At 30.9% G+C, this 24,195-nt stretch overlaps 1 protein-coding gene across 1 annotated transcript; it reads right to left on the reverse strand.

The window, feature by feature from the left end:
* Positions 1-4,936: 4,936 nt before the first annotated feature.
* LOC114311706 (uncharacterized) lies at positions 4,937-13,384 on the reverse strand. Its single transcript, XM_082887361.1, is given in 6 exon segments — positions 4,937-5,785; positions 5,879-6,021; positions 7,820-7,868; positions 9,316-9,486; positions 11,619-12,118; positions 12,121-13,384. Coding segments are annotated over 2 exon segments (1,551 nt in total). The 5' UTR covers positions 13,190-13,384; the 3' UTR covers positions 4,937-5,785; positions 5,879-6,021; positions 7,820-7,868; positions 9,316-9,486; positions 11,619-11,636.
* Between the last annotated feature and the right edge of the window lie 10,811 nt (positions 13,385-24,195).

Below are 24,195 nucleotides of genomic sequence, written 5' to 3' on the forward strand. Positions count from 1 at the left end.
AAGAATATCATAATGCAATGGTTTTTTCTTAAGTATGCTTTGCACATGGTACGCAAGGCATATCTATTTTGTTATGTATTTTTTTTTTGTTTTTTTGTTTTAGTTGTACAATTTTGTGCTTCTTGTTATACATTGTTGACTTGCTAAGAAGGTCAACTTAAAGGTAATCCATATTAAAATAATAAATTATATTATATACACGTAAGTATTCTCACAAAAATACTTAACTAACACAAATTCGAGTAAGTTTTCTCATAAAAGTTTTGAACAACACAAAATCATGTAAGTTTTCACAAACTCACATAAAAGATCTCACAAAAATGTGTAAGTAACACAAATTTGAGTAAGTCATCCAATAAAATTTTGAACAACACAAAATCATGTAAGTTTTCACAAACTCACGTAAGTGATCTCACAAAAATGCGTAAATTAACAAAAATTTCCCATAAGTCATCTCATTAAAGTTTTGAAGAATACAAAATCAAATAAGTTTTCAAGAAATCACGCAAGTGATTTCACAAAAATGCATAAGTAACACAAATTCGAATAAGTCATCTAAAAAAATTTTCAACAACACAAAATCAAATAAGTTTTCACAAACTCACATAAGTGATCTCACCAAAATGCATAACTTAACATAAATTTCCTGTAAGTCATCTCATAAAAGTTTTGAGGAACACAATTAAGTAAGTTTTTACAAAATCACGTAAGTGATTTAACAAAAATGCATAAGTAACACAAATTCGAATAAGTCATCCAATAAAATTTTCAACACAAAATAAAATAAGTTTTCGCAAATTCACGTAAGTGATCTCACAAAAATGTATAAGTTAACACAAATTTTCCGTAAATCATCTCATAAAAATTTTGAGAAACACAAAATCAAATAAATTTTTACGAAATCACATAAGTGATTTCACAAAAACGCGTAAGTAATACAAATTCGAGTAAGTCATCTATTAAAATTTTGAACAACACAAAATCACGTAAGTGACCTCACAAAAATGCGTAAGTTAACACAAATTCTCATAAGTCATCTCATAGAAGTTTTGAGAAACACAAAATCACGTAAGTTTTAACGAAATCACCTAAGTGATTTTACAAAAATGCGTAAGTAACAAAATCAAATCAACTATATCCTAAAACCAAAATAACTCCAAACGAATCCCAAATTTCGTAAAAAGTAGCCAAAATAACTTAAATTACCCACACACTAGATTTTGCAAAAGCAGCCAAATTTCAAGTATATCTACGGAACCAAAACAACCACCAAATCAAACAAAGACGAAAACAAAACCTATGCACATCATATTTTTCATAGTTTCAAAAACCAACCCACCCCAAGTGGAGTTCATAGAGGTGAAAGGGCGAGTTTTGAAATAGGGGAAACAAAAGGGGGTGTTGGTCGAGAGTTTCACAAAATGAGAAAGGAAGAGTTGAGGATGGAGAGAGAGACAGAGAGACAGAGGAAGAGTTTCATACCTTGAGGCAAAATGTTCAGATGTAGTTGTAGAAAATGGAGATAGAAAAGTTTTCACTTTGCGGAAAGGTCTTTGAGTAGCGTCGTAGAAGGGAGAGAAAAATTGTCTAAGTCGTGTTGGGAGAAAAACATTAGGGCTTTCTTAGAGGGGAGAAAGAGGGAGAGAGAAAGATAGACAGAAAGAGAGAGAGAGAGGGAGGAGTTCTTCATTCAGGACAGCAACTGGTTGAGAAGGTTTCAAGTTTTTTTCATTAAATTATTCAATGGTTGAGATTAGTTTGTGAGGATTCAATGGTTAAGATATAAGGTGCACATCATGTGCACCCTTTGAAGGGTTCACATGGTCACAAGACTTGAAAATCAAAAGTGACAAAATGGTGAAAAAGAAAAATTCTTTATTTTTTGCAAGGAACGTTTGCGTATATTTTGCAAGAAATCGAAAAGCAACTTTTCATGTTACTATGGTTTGTACATAAAATTTAATAATCTTACATTCTCCAACATTATCATTTATCATGCTAAACAAACAAGGAAAAAAAAATTCAAAATTTTCCCTTTCTCACACTTTCCACTGCTTCAATCCTAAAGTTTAGGGTTGCTAGGAAAGCTTCCACGCTTAGAGGGAAGATAGTAATTCATGGATGATCTTAGCATCAATACACTTTAAAAAAAGTATGCGGAGGAAATTTATTTTATTAAACATAAGCTTCATGTGAATTGAAAATTAAAATTTAAATCGTACAATAGAGGAAATTCATTTTAATAAACATAAGCTTCATGTCAACTGCTTTTTAGCTAAAATTAAAATCATATACTTCAATTCTTTTTAGCTTTTCACATTTTTTTGTTGGTTGGAGTCTCTTCCCCGTTATCTTGTCAATTGCTCATGCTTAAACAAGGATACAAGTGAAGTTCAAGCACTATTTGATTAGCATTTTTGAAAGTATTTCTATTGTATGTGAACTACACTCGCTTATATATATATATATATACTTATATTTTTAGAAACCAATCGAACAAATGATTTACTTGAGATGGCTATTTAATTAAATTAGAACAACAAGTACTAAACATTACCAAAAATGCTTGAACTAACTATTTGTCCTAACTTACAAATTGGGAGGTCCCAACCACAAGTTATAGTTGCTTCATGTAAATATCACTAAATGTATTTTGGATAAATATTCGGAGAACATGTTAAGTCAATCACAAGTTTTCAACATCTAAATGCAATGAAAATATAGTTCTAAAATACTTTTTATTTAAATCGTTAACAAACTAGGTATTTTTACAAATATCTTAAATGCAATCAAAATTCAAATAACTTAATTAGCTCTATAAGTTTAATGCGAAAATTTCTCATGAAATATTTTGCAACAAGTCATGGAAGCAAAATATGGTTACAAAATACTATATTAATTAATGTAAAAATGGATTATTTCATTACGAATGTCGCTGAGATATATAAATAGAAAAATAGAACAAAATCCTTATCAAGCCTTGCTTTAGTACAACTTTCGAATCATTGTGAGCCAAGAGAGACTGGAATAGAAATTCAGATAGAACACTAGAGACAAATAGGGTAAAAATCAAAGAGTATAGTTTTAGAACATAGAGGATTTTAGAAATATCCACAGAGAGTAAAAAATGTTCAATGGATTGTTCCGGTGTCCAATTTTCCAAATTTAAATCAGAATGTATTTGTGTAATACAATGGCCAATGATGAAGTTGCAGTAACAGTTCCCTATAGAATATTCTAATTCACAGGCTTGTTAAGGTCATGGTGTGCCACTCTAGTTTTGTGCTTATGGGTTCAGATATGAATCATAATCTTGGATTTAACTCACTTTTTTTAAAATTGAGTTTTTTTTTGTTTTTTTTTTTATTTCTTTAGTGATTTTTTTAAAAAATATTTGGATAAATTACTAATAGGTCCTAATAATTGGAGTTAATTCTTATTAAGTCCTACTAAAAATAGGTCTTAGTAAATAGTCATTAAAGACAATTTTTTGTGACGATTTTTTACATATATCGCTAAAATTTGACAATTAGTGACTTTTTTGTCATGATTTTTATAAATTGTCGCTAAAACTTATAATTAGTGACGTTTTCTGTGGCATTTTTTAAACTGTTGTTGAAAATTGAAAATTAGTGATAGTTTTTTGTAACGATTTTTTTAAATTGTCGCTAAAACTTATAATTATGAACATTTTTTTTGACAATTTTCAAATTATTGCTAAAAATTAACAATTAATGACTTTTTTTTAATAGTGTTTGATGAAAAGTGTCATTAATTCTCAAAGGACCTATTAGGACCTACACGTAAGTCCCCCTAGATATTTTATTTTTTTTATTTTTTAGATACACTTAATATAGATACACTTGAAAAGAATAATATTTGTGAAAAAAAACTTTATGAAATTCATCAAATACAACAAATATGAAAATTCAATAGATTTTCGTATTTTGTTATATTCAATAAATTTTTTAAAAATTTTTGTACAAATTTTATACTTTATAAGTATATCAAGATTAAGTGGATCTAAAAAGAGACATTTATTCATAAATCTCCTTTACCTACTTATGTTCCACTTAGTCCAAATTATTTTCTTATGTTCCAATAAGAACTATAAGTGACATAATTACCAAAATACCCTTAATAATAATAAGACGAAACGCACATTAATGTTTATATTGACAATGTGAATTTTCCGTGATGTGGACATTCATACTATCAATGTGAATGTTCACAATGAATTGTGAACATTCACATTGTCAAATATGAATATTCACATCATCAAATTACTAATGGTTCAAAAAATATTTGTAAGGGTAAAATTATCTATAAAATACCTTAAATATAATAATTAAGATTTGGTGGATCAAATATCCAAATAATAGGAATTATTAAAATGTAAGAATATATTATTAACTAATTGAGATACGAGTATTTGAAAAAGAATTTCCGAATAAATTTTCCATATAAAGAGCAAAAAACATTGATTAAAATATTTTTAAAAATTATTAAAAATATAAAAATATGAATTAAAACTCAAAAAACTGTTCTTAAAAACTTGACAAACATGTTGCTAATAATCTAGGACTTTATGGCCAAAGTGGTCTATAAAATTATTACTTTGATAAAAAATTTATTAAGCTTTGCATACTCACTTATTTTCAACACCTATTATTGTTTCTAATATGTTTCTTCATCTATCTTTTAATTCAGGTTGGTTTTTTCTATTCTAAGCATATGAAAAAATGACAATGCAATTGCAAACTATATCAAATCATCCAAAGATGGGGACTATATATATCATAGACACAACACAAATCAAATTTGTGAATACCTTCAATCCATGAATACAACTACTAAACACGAGACGGAGATGAATAAATAAATAAAACCCAGACTCAAAAGCAATAGTAATCAAAACCCTCAGAAGAGATTAAGATTAACTAGATAATTTTTCAGATTCTTCATTAAGAAATTAAATATTTCTTTTACAGAAACATAACAAAATCGATCACAAAATAATAATAATAATAATAAATTGTTCGTGTCCCAACCAACTCCTAGAATACCTCCTTTGATCCCCACCACTGTTCCCTCCACCATTCCCTCCACCATTAGTGTCCTTTGATGGTGGTGATGGTGAAGATGTACCACCAAGCAGTGGTGCAGGGGAGGGTATTGAAATATTAAACTTACTAAGCAGTGCATTTGCCTTGATGTCTAACAGGTCAGCAAGTTCACATTCACTGAAGGTTGCTTCACTTCGGACATCTGCTGCTTAGAGTTGAACCCTGTCATCGATTTCAGCAATTCAGTAGCTAGATGCCGCGTTAGTGGCTGGCTTCAGCATGGTATTGAGTAACCCATGGATGATCATCAAGTTAGAGATGATCTCCTAAAATAACTCCCTCCTCCATTCCCTCCACCACCGTTCCCTCCACCATTAGTGACCGGTAGTGGTGGTGGTGGTGGTGGTGGTGGTGGAGATGGCAAAGATACATCACCAGCAAGTGCAGCAGGGGAAGAGGGTACTGCTATGTTGAAGTTTTTCAAGAGTGCATTTACCTTCAGGTTCAACTCTCTCAAATCCACCGTAATGTTCTTCACTTTCATCAAAATGTCCTTTACATCCGTCATCTATTGCCTAGTGTCTAGTCAGTCATGGAGTTGAACAACTCAGTGCTTCCCTCGTTGCGGGTCTTGTTGCGGACAGAGGCCAAATTGGCTTCTCATTTGAGCATTGAATCCACCACACCTTGAATAACCAGCAGCTTCGACATTTCAAGTCCTATACATTTCACAAACAGTTTAATTCAGTTAGTATATAAACCAAACAACAACACGAAGAAAAGAAATCAAAATCAAATGAAATAAAATATACCTATTTAGGATCCTTGTTGAGAGTTTCATTGTCCTGCTTGTTCTTTATCTCAAGAAAATCTTTCTCCCTCTATCTCATCTATTTCTCCATCAACCCTTGCTGGCCAAACATGACTGCAGTCATGTTATCAGAAATGGAATCTCCTACACAAACAGTATATATATGAGAGAAGAATTTATACAAACAAAAATTTAAGGAAATAGTATATCTGTCAAAATGTTTTATAAAAATTTATTGCATTTTGAATAGTAAATATCTCATAATATTTTTTAATAATATATATATATATATATATGTTTCGAACAGTACATAGTTCTCCATGGGTTAAAGTGTATATACCCATGGCAAAAGTGAGTCTCATTAAGCTTGTAAATGTGTGATTATAGTATGTGTGCTCTGCAATAAACAAATTAGCAACTCATCAACTAAATTATCTGAACCCACCAACCCATTAAACAATTCTTAATTAGTGTTGACACTAACAAATCTTATAAAAATTAGTGTCAATACTAGCAAAGTTTATCAAAAATTCGTGTCGACACTAATGTCAACACTAGCAAAGCAAAGAAAATCAAATCAATTCAAATAAAAAATTAGTGTCAACACTATTGTTGGGAAATTGATAAAACTCAATTTTCTATTCAACCATACAACCTCATCATTCTCTTAAATTACAAATTAAACTCATCCCGAATTTGATCCCTTAACCTTGCTCTCTTATGCTCTCAGGTTGGTAAAAGAGTGTAGATGAATTTAGTTGAGTTGTTATTCATTAAAGGGGTTGAGCACACAAATAGTTAAGAAATCAATATTTGGTTGCTTTTTATTATGGAAGAGGACTAGCTAGCAGCAATGGCAATAATAAAAGATAAATAAATAAATAAATTGAAAGTTGTGGAGCAAAGCACTGAAACAGGACTAAAATACAGGTAATGATTTTTTGACAAACAATGATAAAGTTTGAAGTAGAGTTTGAATTTCTTTTTGAAAAATTAATATTTTAATCTCTTAATTCCACAACGGTAGGCTAAATAGCTAGCTACAAATAAAATCTAACTTTTAATACATGTGTTAACAGCTCCATTGCATGAGATAAATGCAATAAATGTTCACTAAGTTTTCATAAACTGCTTCAAAACTCTAGCCAAATTGTAAAAAAATACAAAATAAAAAATGATGTAATATTTCTTTGGTTCGCCATCATTGAAAATACCAAATTAGAAAGGATAAACTAATTTGAGCACATGAAACTTCTACTCAAAAACCAATTTTTGATGAAAATCTACAAAGCAAACCTCAGAACATTTGGAAGTCCCCCAAAAGATTTCCTTTTGTTCTTTCCAAAGATATGTGTCTTGCACAACCATGGTCCATTCGCACACACACAGACCCCCCAAAAAAAATGACAGACATGTCAACATTGAACTACTTTGAAGGCTTGGAATAAGATAGATAAATGATACAACAAAAATTCCATCACCAATTTTAAAAATCCGAACTGACAATAAATTCATAAAAAGAAAATTCTTATAAGCAATCTCTCATAAAAAATAAGAGAGAGAATCTCCAAGAACCATTTGAGAGATCATAATTTGCTGCAAATAGTTTTTTTTTTTTTTTTCTGAAAAAAAAAAAGTTGCAATGCTATGCCTAGTAAGCTGCGTGGTTCAAAGCTTCAGTGGGTACAGACTATAAGAATACAACGTACATACTGTTTCTACAAAGGAAATTAGTTACATTTAGAATCATTGCAAATGCAAAAAGGTCTGAGTTACTCCCATGGACCCTCTGATTGATGGTCAATCAGTTTAGTATCAATACTTGTTCTCCTATTTGTGTAGAAACCCGGGAACGTTTATTTACAAGACGGATCTATTGAAGGCTGTTGCCATAAAGATTTTATTAACATCAACCCAGAAACATCAATTTCACCACTCTTACCTGCACAAGATAGATGTATGTTTTCAAGCATCAATTTCACCTCTCTTACCTGCACAAGATGGATGTATGTTTTCAAGCGGTAGCTGCATCTATATTTATTATTTAACGATGTATCAAGTGAGCATTTGCATTGAACATGGCAATCTCCAGGGGGAGAATGAAGAAGAAGACTAGCATATTTACAATTATAAATAAACATACAGAAGTTTAGTATGAAGTCCACTAGCTCTGAGTCAAAAGGGTGACAAATAAAGATCAATTCTCTTTTTTGGTTAAGAGGCCAGCAAAGTTACCTTTAAGCCAATCGTAACATTATTGCATCACAAAACCTCTACTACGAAGGTAACTCTCACAATTAGACACATATTGGCTAAACATTCAAATGAAATCTGAGGGGTTTTTATTCATCTCTAGAACATACCTAATGTAATACTAAACCCTGATGTTGAATTTGCAGCTAAATGTGCAAATTTTCTTCTTAGCATAATGGAATATTTCTGCAATTGATAAACCACCAATGCATGCCCTTCAATTACAGCATAGATGTCAATAAATATCAACAGAATGATATGGAAATACTACAGTATATGAATTGCTTAGAAGAAAAAGGAACGGCCATAAATTCATCAGATTATATGAATTGAAATTTATTCTCTCTGTTCTTACCTGCACAGAGAGAGGGGGAGAGAGAGAAATCAAATTTCTAAATACATAGACTTGATTCTTTCTATGTCACTTGTTTCCTTTTTTCTTTTTCTTTTTCTAATCTTTTTCCTTGTAATGTTGGAGTTGTTCAAAGATGCAGTTTCTATAGCCTTGCAACTCCAGATCACCATAATGGCTATAGATAATCTACTTGGGTTAATTCGAAACATTTTTCAAGCTCTAATATTTCAGTCTGATCTTGAAGAGACTCCCAGGAATAGAACTTAGAAGCTACCAATCATTAAGATGTATGGACAGGTTACATAAGTCTTATTGTTCCAGATGAATGTACTGTAAGGACAAAGAGAGCCAAAATGAACATAGAATGAATTCACAAGATATCCATTAAACAATAATAAAACAAGACTCTTACTATAGTTTCAAATATATATCTATGTACACATACATATAGATTTAGGTGTTCAAACAAATAGATGAAACAAAGCTTTTCCAAGTTTGTGATGGATGGCTTCGGCTGATAAATTGAGTGAGGCATTCAGGGTATATTTGTCTTCTCAAAATTTATTGAATTTGACGATAAAAATGAATTTTATATAAAATTATGACTACAAGCAAAATAGTTTTAAAAAAAATATTTTCCGTTAACACAGCAGTGTCACAAGTCATTTCAAAAATCACAAGGGCAGATTTTGAAATTATCAGAAACCTCAAGGGAGGTCAGTGTATGTGTAATTTACTCAAATAAAAATAAGAATAATTTGATGCTTGTGGTGCTGAAAAAGGCTGCTACCCTTGGATGTAATGATGAGGAATTAAGCTTAGACTCTTGCCTTGTATGAGGAAGCAAACAGCAAAGATCAAGCTCCTGCAGTTGCAGGTACTTCACAAATTCCTTGATTCCACAAGAAATCCTTCCCAGTCCAAGATGATACAGCCTTTAAAACTCCATCAAGGATTTGAATAATCTCCATAATCAGCACACGGGTCCTTTAACAAAGTCCCTGCACCATTATCAGAATGAGGGTGCAAATTAAAACTAGATCGATGGGTTGATGAAGTCAATTAGCAGTACATGACCTTCAATTGGAGCAAAAACATGAATGAACTTCTGATAGTCACCACAATCAACACAAGAATATATGTGCTAATAAATACCAATAGAATAATATAACAATAATATGTATTTGAATAGCTTAGAAGAAAAGGAACAGTTGTCAATTCAACAGGAACTTGCTCTTGCCATTGAATTAGGTTAGCATCGAGGTATGTGAGGAGGGGTTTCCTAGCACTGCGGCGGCGATATGAACCTTCAAAAGAGGGGAATCAAAAATTTTGACAGGGTGAAAGAATTATGAGGCATTATGTACATAAATAGACATTATAAAACAACAATAGGCATTCGAACAAGGCAAGAATTGGCTCACCCACTACTGGGAAGGGTATCAACTTTTGAATGGATTTATTCCTTGTTTTTTTTTTTTTTTTTCCCCATCCATTTAACAATGACAATCTTATCTATGATGTAAATCCTCTCAAGCTTTGTATAAATCTCATAGAGCACAAAGACCAACAATGATTGTAATTTGTACCCAATTTGGCACACTACAACAGTAATGCCTCTTCCAACACCACAGTCAGAGATATTTAATCTTCTACAACTACTAAGAGCATCTCTAACGGTTCACCAAACATGTCATCAAATCTGAGTAAAAATAATGTGACCAATTCCTCTATTTGATATCAGGTACTCCAACGGTGACTACTGTACCTTTCATCAAACCACAAGACGTCTAAGGGGTCGGCTGGCCGGTCAATGGGCAAGAGCAAAAATTTTTTTTTTTTTTTCCTTCATTTCTGTTTCCTCAATTCAAGCAAGAATTCTTCAAAATATCCACAGTGAGAATTCTCACTGGAGACAGAGCATAAATACCTAACAGACAATTTAAAATTTGTGCAAGAACAAATATGAATACAATTACGCAAACATAAAAACAAATCAGAGTAACTGAGAACCAAAAACCAAAAAATACTCTTTTGGAAAAAGATTGAACAACTGTTAATCAAGAATGCGCGTATATACATACGCAGTTAACAAGAACAAAAAATGGGAAGATTGAGGAATTCAAAGCTAACCGTTATGCAAAGAAACAGCATTTAGAGGATACCCATTTGAGGATTTGAGCTCAAAATGCTTTCTTGAGTGGATTCTTGAGCGAATCTGGGATACCCATTTGGAGGAATATAGGTTCTTCATGGGACAATGATGAATTTTGTGCAGAGATGTGTCTTGTGTTTGAATGAAGAGGTTGAGAAAGTGGATGAAGAGGAAGGACATGGACTGAATTGTGTAGCCATGAAATTAAGTGATGATCAAAGAGAGGAGAGAAAGAAACTTAATGGATCAGAAAGAAAGAGACTGAATGGTTAGTGTTCTGATAGAGTGATGACGAGCAAGAAGGAGATGATGCTATCATACTTTTTGGCTTGAGGTGGTCGACCCTGTCGACCAGGGGTCGACCTCTTAGTGTAAAATTTTCAGAAAATTTTGCTTAAGGTGGTCATCCGGCCGGACGTCCGGCCGGTCGTCCGGTGGGTCCACACTCAACGGCTATACACAGTAAATTGCTTAAAGGTGCAAAACATCTTCAGCTTGGTGAAATTTTTTGGATGTTCTCAATTTGATACCGTTTTGGTGAAACCGTTGGAGCACAAAAAAGTATCCCTTTTTCACCAAATTTGAATTTGATGATAGATTTGGTGAAGGGTTGGAGATGGTCTAAGACCATAAATTCTCTTTCAGAGGACTAGTTGATGACCATATACCTAAGAAAGAAATCTTCAAAAGTACCACTCGCTGTCATTTGTCCTAAATCCCTAAGAAATGACCACTTGTACATAATTCAGTGGGGACTGAAAAAGAATCTACTTGACTTTGTAACATGTGAATTAAAATACAGCAGCGAGAGGTAACAAATAGTCTACAAGAATCTACAACATGTGAAAACATGTTGCAAAGTCATGTAGCAACAAGTCCAAAATAGTTGATGGAGATGTATAAGCCCATGTCAATGTATAACCCAAAAAAAAAAAGAGTTTCACCTAATAATATATATTTTAATGTGTGTAGCTTTACCTTCACATCTTAATAAATTTACTCAATATCATGCATTCCATGACTATCTTTTGGCATGAACTTCTTTATCACTTCTCGGAGAGCAGGATCTTGTCCTTTAGTTGAGAGTATATCTACGATCAAGGAACAATTGGATGCATCTGCTGAAAAACCCCTCTGAACCATTTCCTCAACGAGTATTAATGCCTCATAGCACTCGTGTTGTCCAATAAATCCTCGGATAATAGTGTTGTAAGTGACATCATCTGGCAAACAACCATTATGTTCCATTGTAACAAACAACTTTTGAGCTTCATGCAATAGGCCTTCTTCACAAAGACCATGTATCATCATATTATATGTCTTAACATTAGGATGTAATCCCTTGGAAGAAAGGTTATTGAAAATAGCCCTTGCAATATCAAGCTTTTTATCCTTGCAAAATGCATCAATGAGGATATTATACATAACAATATTAAGATGTAAACCGTTGCTTTCCATCATGTGGAATAATGACAACGCTTCAGAAATATGGCCATTTTTGCACAACCATCCAATAAGATACCATAAGTTTGAGAATCTGGATTTATGCCTGCAGTTTGCATATCATTGAAAAGTTTTTGAGCAGCTCCAAATCTACCTGTTTGAAACAAACCCTGTAACACAGCACTGAAGGTTTCAATGTTAGGTTTCAACCCCCTTAGAGACAATTCTCAAAAGAGATGCATGGCCTCATCAATTTTCATCTTCTTGCAATATCCATTAATCAAAATGTTGTGACTAACAATGTTACAGTGAAGGCCCCTATCCACCATGGTATTGAACACTCTGATTGCTTCATCCATTTGGCCTTGCAAACAATATCCATCCATTAGAGCATTGTATGTAACTACATTAGGATCCACACCTCTTTGTATCATGATTTCAAGTACCACCTCTGCCTCTTTCATCTTCCCTTCCTTGGTACATGCATCCAGCAACACACTATACGTATGAACATTCGGAGCGATACCACTATCCAACATTTCTCTAAACATTCCGGCAGCCTCCTTCCACCTGCCAAAATTACATAGGCCATGAATCAAAGAGGTATAAGTGACAACATCTTGACGAATGCCTTGTTCATTCATCTTAGAATAGAGTTTCATAGCATCATCCAGCATTCTATCCTTGCAAAGGCTGTCAATGATTGTGGTATACACTACAGTGTTAGGTTTACAACTTCCCTCTTCCATTATCCTAAGCAAACTACCAGCCCTGATAGTGTTCCCCGTTCTGCGGAGCCCATTAACAATGGTTCCATACATAACCACGTCGGGTTCAATTTCTCTCATTCTCATTAATTTCTTAAATAACTCTACAGCTTCAGGGGTTTTATCGTCCAAAATAAGTCCATTTAACAGAGTGTTGAAGGTAGTTACATCAGGTGTATAACCGCGTTTGAAGAGGGTACCCAAAAGAGAGAACCCGAAATGGACTTGATTCAGGCGGCAATAACAGTTAATAGCAATGTTCAACGTGAAGATATTGACCTGAATGCCTAGAAAATGCAATTTCCCAATAAGACGAAGTGCGATGTCGTAATGACCCATTTTCAAAATAGGTCGTAAAGCTTTAGTGCATTGAGAAATGGGAGGGAAAGGTTGCATTTGGATCAAGCGATTGAATGAATTTACAGCGTCTGGGAGATCATTGCATTGAACAGGAGGAGAACTAGGGTTTCGGGTAGTAGTAGAGAGAGAACGAAACAGAAGAAATAAGAATGAAGAGGGATGATTAATTAGAGAGGGAAATATTCTACCTTTTTGACAATTATGATCAGCAATTCTTCTTCTTCTTCGTCGTCCAATAATGGAAGAAACAGACACTCTTCTTGACATCTTCTTCAAGCTCTGTGTGTGTGTGTGTGTGTGTGTGTGTGTGTGTGAGAGAGAGAGAGAGAGAGAGAGAGAGAGACAAGAGTGCGTGAGACGGAGAGAAAGAGCGAGAGGAAGAGTTGTTGACGAAATATTTATAAATTCTTCAAAAAAAAATTTATAGCTTTAATTGTTAAAATTAATAAATTTTACTATTAATTTAAAATTATTTTTGAAAACATATATTAATTTGCATTAATAAATAAATCTTTTAGTTCTATCTTAATTCCTTAATTTATTTTTAATCTAAATGATTTATATATTTTCATCAAGTTAAATAGAAAAAAAAAAAAAGAAGAGAATTTTATTTATTAAATTCAATGTAAGTATATAAATTTTAGTTTTAAATAAATTATAACAACATTACTTTAAAATATAATCAAATACAATAACAAATCCTAATCAACTTTATTTTAATAATTTGCCTCCTCCACCACCATAATGAGTCCGAATCCTCGGCCGCCTATTCTTGCGGCCATTCTTGCAACACCCCCAAAACGACGTCGTTTTGGAGGAAATTTTAATTAAAAAAAAAGAAAAAAAAAAGAAGACAGATCAAAATCAAAGAAGAAAGAAGAAGGCAGATCTCCTTCTCTGGGTCCTTCAATCTCTGTTGCTCTGTTCAATCGGTTTTTGTGTGTTGAACAAAAATGAAGATATTGATGATGATGATACATTTACTCTGTTTTCTTCAATCTAGTTTCTTCACATTCAGAGGAAAAATAACATGTATCAGCAAACTCAACATTTCGAAGCTTTGAAAGCAAGTCCTGAATGTCCCCAAAAAATCCTATTTGAATGCAAATCAAACACCTTCAGTTGCATCCATGAATCAAACCCACTTTGAGTCGACTCTGAATCAAACCCATTTTGGGCTGAGTTGAATCCATTAATCAAACCACCCATTTGAATGCAAATCAAACACCTTCAGTTGCATCCATGAATCAAACCCACTTTGAGTCGAGTCCGAATCAAACCCATTTTGTGTTGAGTTGAATCCATGAATCAAACCCACTTCGATTCCATGGTGCTAAGATGAATCCATGGTGCTGAGTTGAATCCATTAATCAATCCATGAATCCATTAATCAAATCCATGAAGTGAATCCATGAACCAAACCCACTTTGGAACACACAAAGTGGATGAATGGCATCTGTTATCCATCTCTCTCTCTCTCTCTCTCTCTCTCTCACACGGCGATGCAGATTTCTTCTCCTTTCTTCCTTGATTCTGTTTTGTCTTCTTCTTCTTTTTTCTTTTTTTTTAACTGAAATTTACCCCAAAACGACGTCGTTTTGGGGGTGCTGCAGAAATGGACGGCCGAGGATCCGAACTCCACTATAATACCTTTCCTTTATCTCAAAAAGATCTCTCCCTCTGTCTCATCTGTTTCTCCATCAATTCTTGCTAGCCAAACATGACTGCAGTCATTTTATCAGAAGTAGAATCTATACTAACAACGAAATTTAAGGAAATAGTATATCTGTCAAAATGTTTTATAAAAATTAATTAAATTTTGAATAGTAAAATATCGCATGACATTTTTTAATAATATATTAATTTTTCTGTAAATTTTTTTGATAGTGTGATTATAATGTCATATTTATTGGGTGATGTTGGTACACTAACAGAGTGAAGTGGTGATAATGAAGATAGTGATTGGATTATCATGAATTTGAATAGAGTTATCTTCATGTCTGTAACGTCCCGATATTTTAATACAAATTACCAAGATATGATCCTCAACAACAATAAAATATTCCTTAACACTTCTATGTAATATGCTCTTTCTCATTGAACTATGTCCCATCAAGTACATAATTGTTTCCAAAAATGAACATTTGATTATACACTATAGTTCAAAGAGTTAGAGTGATATGAAAGAGAATACCCTAATGGCTTACATATTTCAAGACATTTGTCTTGATTACACAAAATGAATTTCATTCCCAAAACATTAAAACTCAGTAGCTTGAGCACAATTCAACATCCAATAAGCATTTCGTGCTCCATCAAAAGCAATCACCACCATCTAGCAATTAGGTGGAAACACATTACCTATTCCTGAAAAGTTAATGATTGGAATGAGCAAAGTTGCCTAGTACGAACACATTTAACAAAGGGTAAATTATACTTTGCACCCCTGCACTTTATACCAAATCTCACTTTGGCCCTACACATGAAATCATGATAGTCAACCTCCTACACTTTTGGTCAAATCCCACTTTAGTCCCTGCACATGGAATTGTGACAATCAACCCCCTATACTTTTGGTCAAATCTCACTTTGGTCCCTGTACAAGTGTCAATGTCCACTTTCAGTTACTCAATTGTTTAAATCTTTGACAGAATCTAGTCATGTGATAAGAATGTGACTACGACATGAGAGTAAGAAAGAAAAATTATCTACATTTTTCACCAATACACACTTTATCCCAAAATTTACATCAAAACTATATTAGGTTAAAAAAATACAAATTATGAACAATTAAGAAGATAAACTAGGGTTTTGCATAAATTAGAATCATGAAACTCTATTTTTCACGGTAACACAATTTTTATCTATTCATATTTCTTTCTCTTTGATTTCTTTGAACCATTTTTTTTTTTTTAATTTCAAAAGCTCTATTTTTTGCCCTTTCATCCCAATTTTTACCATACGAACATTGCAGAAAGGGAATATGGGATATCTAGGGATTTAGAGAAACAAATACCTTGTTGTCATATTTGATTGTGCATGATGTTTCCGATTCAATTTGATTTCAATGTTTTCCTATCTCAAGTATTTGTAGGAAAATCTTTGGTTTGCTTCAATGGCTATCGAGAAAAACTATGATTTTTTATTTTCTTAGCTTTCTCACTCCTTTCTATCTCATTTGTTTTTATTTAAAACAGAAAGTATTTTTAACTAGCCCTATGTGTTTATTGGTTTCCAGGGAGCCAAGAGGGAAACAAGTTGATATTAACTAATAAAGCAATTGGTGTACCTTAATCTCGCTACATGAAGCAGTTGGTATATCTCCTATACATTGATATATATATATATATATACACACACACATATGTACACAATCACACACATGGATAAGGTTAAGGGTGAGCCTACTGAAAATCCATAGGGAGATGACGGTGAGCCTACTAAAAATCCAGATATGTTATATTTGTTACATGGATTGTTGGTAGAGGTTGTAGGTGAACCTATTGAAAACCCAAATACATTGTTTCATTTATTGTAGCATTATTGACTTGAGCAATGCATTATGATTATTGGTTTTGTTGGAATCAACTCCCGAAGACCGCATGTTCTTCAAACTCATGTGATATTAGATAATACTTAGGCTTAAAGGTCAATGTTACTGGAATTGTTATTGGAAATCTAGTAGCTTCTGTCGCTATGGTAGCTAGGGGAAGAGTTGAGTAGAGATATCTAGATCTGAGACAAAAGAATATATATTTGAGTTTAAGGAAATTTTTAACCACCATATTTGAGTTTAAGATAAAGTTATATGTGAACCTAAGGATAAAGATGTCGGACACACAATGCCAAATCGTATTGTAATAAGACATGAACCCCCATTTACAATATATTGCATGGCACGTTTACACTATTTTTTTAGATGCTATCTCATGGCTGGGAGCTTGCTTGTTGATGTTGATGCAATGGCAATGGAGAATGCTACTTGTTACTGATTTTTTTTTTTTTTTTTTTTGAATTATGGGAAAATATTGTATCTTTCATTATCATGTACCATGTACTTTTAAATATTTTAAGTTTACTATATTTGTGGATAATATTAATAATTTTTTGCTTTTTAATTTTTTTTTTTTTATATATATATTTGGTTGTGAATGTGTAGATGTTAAATATGTCATTTGTACAAGTATTGTTTATATATTTCTTTGTAATTTTTATTTTTTTGTTTTTTATTTTTTTTATAAAAATGTGGCTTTTTGCGATGGCAGTTGTTGTCACTAGGGTTGTGCAAAATACCACCCAATCCGCTAAAATCGCACGATCCATGACAATCCGCACTGCTCTAACTGCTAATCACGGTTTAAACTTTGAAATTTATAATCTACCTTTCAAACCGCTCCTCTTCTCTATAGTTAATACATATATATTTTTTAATCTCTAATAAAATATCAAAGTAAAAATGAGTATGAGAGAGATTTAAAATATGAAATTTATTACAAATTACTAATTATATATATGAAACATATTATGTAAAATTACTTTGTGTTATATTACTCGGTAAATTCTCAATAAATTTCAAGTATATTACTCAGTAAATTCCCAGTAAATTCCCATTAAATTTCCAGTAAATTACTCAGTAAATTTTCTGCAAATAACTCAGTAAATTTTCAGTAATGACTCAGTAAATTACTCAGTATTTCTCATTAAGTAATCAGTAAACACCCTGTAAATTACTCAGTAAGTTGACAGTAAATTCTCAACAAATTTCTCAGTAAATTCCCAGTAAATTCTCAGTAAATTATTCAGTAAATTTTCAGTAAATTATTTAGTAAATTCCCAGTAAATTCTCAGTAAATTACCAGGAAATTCCTAGTTCCAGTAAATTCAAAGTAAATTACTCATTAATTTTGCAATAAATTCTCAGTAAATTACTCAGTAAATTCTCAGTAAATTACTCAATAAATTCGCCATAAATTTTTAGTAAATTATTAAATAAATTCACAATAAATTCTCAATAAATTGCTAGTAAATTCCAAATAAATTACTCAGTAAATTCTTTATAAATTGTCCATAACTTTTTAGTAAATTGCTAGTAAATTTATCAGTAAATTCTTTGTAAATTCTTAGTAATTTTTAAGTAAATTCCCATTAAATTACTCAGAAAATTCCCTGTAAATTCTTAGTAAATTACTGAATAAACTTCCAGTAAAATACTCTATCAATTACTTAGTAATTTCTCAGTAAATTCCGTGATAAATTCCAAAAAAAATTCTCAGTAAATTCCCTGCTAATTCTCAATAAATTCCATAGTAAATTCCATGTAAATTCTCAGTAAATTACTCAGTGAATTCCTAGTAAATTTTTCAGTAAATTATAAATAAATTACTCAGTAAATTCTTAGTAAATTACCTGTAAATTTCAAGTAAATTACTTAGTAAATTTCAAGTAAATTCTCCATAAATTACTCAGTAAATTACTAGTAAATTACTCAGTAAATTCCCAGTAAATTCCTTTAAATTCCCAGTAAATTCTCTATAAATTCCCAGTAAATTCTCAATAAATTCACAGTAAAAACCTCAGTAAATTCTTAGTAAATTCTAATTTAATTCTTTGTAAATTCCAAGCAAATTTCTCAGTAAATTCCCAGTACATTCCTAGTAAATTACTAATTATATTCTCAGTAAATTTCCAATAAATTATTCAGTAAATTCCTAGTAAATTTCTAGTAAATTACATAGTAAATTCTCTATAAATTCCCAATAAATTACTTAGTGAATTCATAGTAAATTACTCAGTAAATTCTCTGCAAATTCCTACTAAATTTCCAGTAAATTACTCATTAAATTCCCAGAAAAGTCTCAGTAAATTACTTAGTAAATACCAAGTAAATTTCCAGTAAATTACTCAGTAAATTCCCTATTAATTCTAAGTAAATTCTCTTAGTAAATTCCTATTAAATTACTTAGTAAATTCTCAGTAAATTTCCAGTAAATTTTCAGTAAATTCTAAGTAAATTTTGTCTAAATTCTGAGTAAATTCTCCATAAATTACTCAGTAAATTCCCAGTAAATTTCTCATTAAATTCCAAGTAAATTACTAATTAAATTCCTAGGAAATTCTCATTAAGTTCTCAGCAAACACCCTGTAAATTACTCAATAAGTTGACAGTAAATTCTCAAAAAATTCCCAATAAATTTCAAGTAAATTTTCAATAAGTTCTCACTAAATTCTCAGTAAATTACTTAGTAAATTACTAAGTAAATTCCTAGTAAATTCTCAGTAAATTACCAGGAAATTCCTAGTAAATTCTCAGTAAATTACCAGGAAATTCCTAGTAAATTCTCAGTAAATTCTAAGTAAATTACTCAATAAATTTGCAATAAATTCTCAATATACTTAGTAAATTCTCAGTAAATTATTCAGAAAATTTTTAATAAATTCTTAGTAAATTACTAAGTAAATTTATAGTAAATTCTCAATAAATTGCTAGTAAATTTTAAGCAAATTACTCAGTAAATTCTTTGTAAATTGTTCGTAATTTTTCAGTAAATTGCCAATAAATTTATCAGTAAATTCTTCGAAAATTCTTAGTAATTTTTAAGTAAATTCCCATTAAATTACTCAGTAAATTCTCAGTAACTTCCCAGCAAATTACTCATTAAATTCCTAGTAAATTACTTTGTAAATTCCCTGTAAATTCTCAATAAATTACTCAATAAATTACTTAGTAAATTTCAAGTAAATTTTTAGTAAATTACTCAATAAACTCCTAATAAAATACTCTATAAATTACTTCACAATTTTCCAATAAATTCCCTGAAAATTCTCATAAAATTGCCAGTAAATTTCAAAAAAAATTCTTAATAAATTCCTAGTAAATTCCATGCAAATTCTCAGTAAATTACTCAGTGAATTCCTAGTAAATTTTTCAGTAAATTCTCAGTAAATTACTTAGTAAATTTCCAGTAAATTCTAAATAAATTACTCAGTAAATTCTCAGTAAATTACTCTGTAAATTTCAAGTAAATTACTCAGTAAATTACTTAGCAAATTCCTAGTAAATTCTCAATAAATTCCCAGTAAATTACTTAGTTAATTCGCAGTGAATTACTCAGTGAATTCTCATTAAATCACACAGAAAATTCATGATAAATTACTCAATAAATTTTCAGTAAATTCTTTTTAAATTACTTAGTAAATTCCGAGTAAATTCCCAGTAAAAAACTCAAAAAATTCTCAGTAAATTCTAAGTAAATTCTTTATAAATTCCCAACAAATTTCTCATTAAATTCCCAGTACATTCCTAGTAAATTACTAAGTATATTCTCAATAAATTCCCAATAAATTACTCAGTAAATTCCCAGTAAATTTCTAGTAAATTATATAGTAAATTCCATGTAAATTCTCACTAAATTACTTAGTGAATTCCCAGTAAATTATTCAATAAATTCTCTGCAAACTCCTAGTAAATTCCCACTAAATTTCCAGTAAATTACTCATTAAATTCCCAGAAAATTCTCAGTAAATTCCGACTAAATTACTTAGTAAATACCAAGTAAATTACTCAGTAAATTTCCTGTTAATTCTAAGTAAATTCCCTGTATATTACTCAATAAATTCCAATTAAATTACTCAGTAAATTCTCAATAAATTCCCAGCAAATTACATAGTAAATTCTTATTAAATTCTCTATAAATTCTTAGTAAATTTGTAAGTAAATTACTCAGTAAATTTGTAAGTAAATTATTTTGTAAATTCTCAGTAAATTTGTAAGTAAATTACTTAGTAAATTCCCAGTAAATTCCCGTTAAATTAGTCAGTAAATTCTCAGTAAATTTTTTAGTAAATTTTGAGTAAATTCTCAATAAATTACTCAGTAAATTCTCTGTAAATTCCCAGTAAATTCAGAGTAAATTCCAAGTAAATTATTCAGTAAATTCCCAGTAAATTACTCAGTAATTTTGCAGTAAATTCTCAGTAAAATCTCAGCAAATTCCAAGTAAATTACTTTGTAAATTCCTAGTAAATTTTCAATAAATTACTCATTAAATTTTCAATAAATTACTCAGTGAATTCCCAATGAATTCTCAATAAATTCCCATTAAATTCCAAGTAAATTTCTCAGCAAATTCCCAGTAAATTCCCAGTAAATTACTCAATAAATTCCTAATAAATTCTCAGTAAATTACTCAGATAATTCCTTGTAAATTCAAAGTAAATTACTTATTAAATTACTAGTAGATTACATAGTAAATTCCAAGTAAACTCTTAGTAAATTCTCAGTAAATTCCAAGTAAATTACTTTGTAAATTTCTATTATTTTTCAATAAATTCTCAGTAAATCCCAGTAAATCTCTCAGTAAATTCATAAAAAATTACTCAGTAAATTGCCAGTAAATTTCTCAGTAACTTCGCAGTAAATTACTTAGTAAATTTTCAGTAAATTAATCATTAAATTTTCTGTGAATTCTCAGTAAATTATCAGAAAATTCTCAGTAAATTCACAGTGAATTAGTCAGTAAATTCCTCGTAAATTCCTAGAAAATTCTAAAAAAATTCTCAACAAATTTCCAAAAAATTCTCTGTAAATTACTTAGTAAAATCTCAGTAAATTACCTAGAAAATTCACAGTAAATTACTCCGTAAATTTCCTGTAAATTATGCAGTAAATTCCTAGTTAATTTCCAATAAATTACTCAGTAAACTACTAGAAAATTACAAAGAAATTCTAAGTAAATTACTTAGTAAATTCCCAGTAAATTACTCCGTAAATTCCTAGTAAATTACTCAGTAAATTCTTAGTAAATTTTCTGTAAATTCTCAGTAAATTACTCAGTAAATTCGCAGTAACTTCCCAGTAAATTCTCAGTAAATTACTCAGTAAATTCCCAGTAAATTACTCAGTAAATTCCCAGTAAATTTCTCAGTAAATTCCTTGCAAATTCTCAATAAATTCCTAGTAAATTACTCAGAAGATTCCCGTTAAATTCTAAGTAAATTACCTAGTAAATTCTCAGTAAATTACTCAGTAAATTTCGAGTAAATTACTTTGTAAATTCCAAGTAAATTCTCAATAAATTATTCAGTAAATTACATAGTAATTTTTTAGCAAATTCTCATCAAATTCCCACTAAATTACTCAGTAAATTTGTAGTACATTCCTAGTGAATTCCCAAAAAATTCTCAGTAAATTCGCAATAAATTCAAAGTAAATTACTTAGTAAATTCCCAGTAAATTTCTCAGTTAATTCCCAGCAAATTCTTAGTAAATTCCTAGTAAATTATTTAATAAATTCCCAATAAATTCTCAGTAAATTATCAATAAATTACTCGGTAAATTTCCAGAAAATTCTCCATAAATTCTCAGTAAATTCCCAGTAAATTCTCAATAAATTACTCATTAAATTACCGGAAAAGTATTAGTAAATTCTGAGTAAATTCCCAGTAAATTCTTTTTAAATTTCCAGTAAATTACTCAGCAAATTCCCAGTGAATTACTCATTAAATTCTCAATAAATTCTAAGTAAATTCCCAGTAAATTACTCGGCAAATTCCCAGTAAATTAGTCATTAAATTCCCAGTAAATTACTCAGTAAATTCCAAATGTATTGCTCAGTAAATTCCCAAAAAATTCTCACTAAATTCTAAGTAAGTTTCTAGTAAATTACTCAGTAAATTTTTAGTAAATTCTCAATAAATGCACTGTAAATTTCCAGTAAATTACACATTAAATTATCAGTAAATTCTCAATAAATTCCATGTAAATTCTCAGTAAATTACTCAATAAATTTCTAGTACATTCCTCAATAAATTCTCTGTAAATTACTCAGTACATTCCCAGTAAATTTCATCTAAATTACTCATTAAATTCCCAGTAAATTCTCAATAAATTGCTAGTAAATTCCCATTAAATTACTCAGCAAATTCCTAGTAAATTCTCAGTAAAAGCGCAGTAAATTCCCAACAAATTACTCATCAAATTACTATTAAATTCCTAGTAAATTACTGAGTAAATTCCCAGTAAATTACTTTGTAAATTCGTAGCAAACTGCTAGCAAAATTACTCGGTAAATTCCCACTAAATTCACTGTAAATTTCTTTGTAAATTACATCCAACATAAGTACAAATTCATGTTTTACCAAATACAACCCCAACTATATACAATTACAAATCATTAAACCACACAAAAGGGGTTTCGACAAGCATGGCTCCGCCCGAGCCTGATTACTTCACTTCGAAGCTCCCCAAAAGGCTGACCTGGGTAAACTCGAGGCTTTCCTAACTCTGTGGTTCGGCTTACTCACCTATATATACATATATAATTAAATAGTGAGCTAGAGCTTAATGAGTAATAATAGAATAAAGAGGTTAAATGAATGAAGCTCAATAACATTGTCAGACCAAACTTTCTTTTTTTATTAATTCATTAACTTCCTTCAATATCGTTTTATGTGGTACATCCATGAAATGATGACATTCCAGTAATAACGAACCATAAGTCAATTAATCCAAAAGCCATGGTATTGTTACCCCCAGGCAAGGGCCTAGCCATGGTATTGTTACCTCCAGGCGAGGGCCTACATTCAATGGATGCCACAATACCATTTCAAAACAGAACTTCATGCATTAAAGGAGATAACATTTCAATAAGCCATGCTATCAATTATCGAATCATTTAAGAATTCATACAAACAATCACATATCCATTTTGATAGTAATAACACTTTCGAAAGTAAAGATAATTTGGAACATTTCTTCATAAGGTTATTACTCATAGTGGTTTGAGTTGTCACTACGCCTCAATCGTCCACCTAAACAAAATACATAACAGGAGCACAGTTGAAGCACCAATTCATTTTACTTTAATTCTACTCATGTGTTTCTAACTCATTATATGATTATATGAGTCCAAATGGTGCCTATGAATACTTGGAGTGGCATGAGGATGCAAAAATGCACTTAAAAGAGTTGGTAAAACTTTGCTGAA

Source organism: Camellia sinensis, chromosome 9 (genome assembly GCF_055761805.1).
Source record: "Camellia sinensis isolate YWXY chromosome 9, ASM5576180v1, whole genome shotgun sequence".
Classification (NCBI taxonomy): Eukaryota; Viridiplantae; Streptophyta; class Magnoliopsida; order Ericales; family Theaceae; genus Camellia; species Camellia sinensis.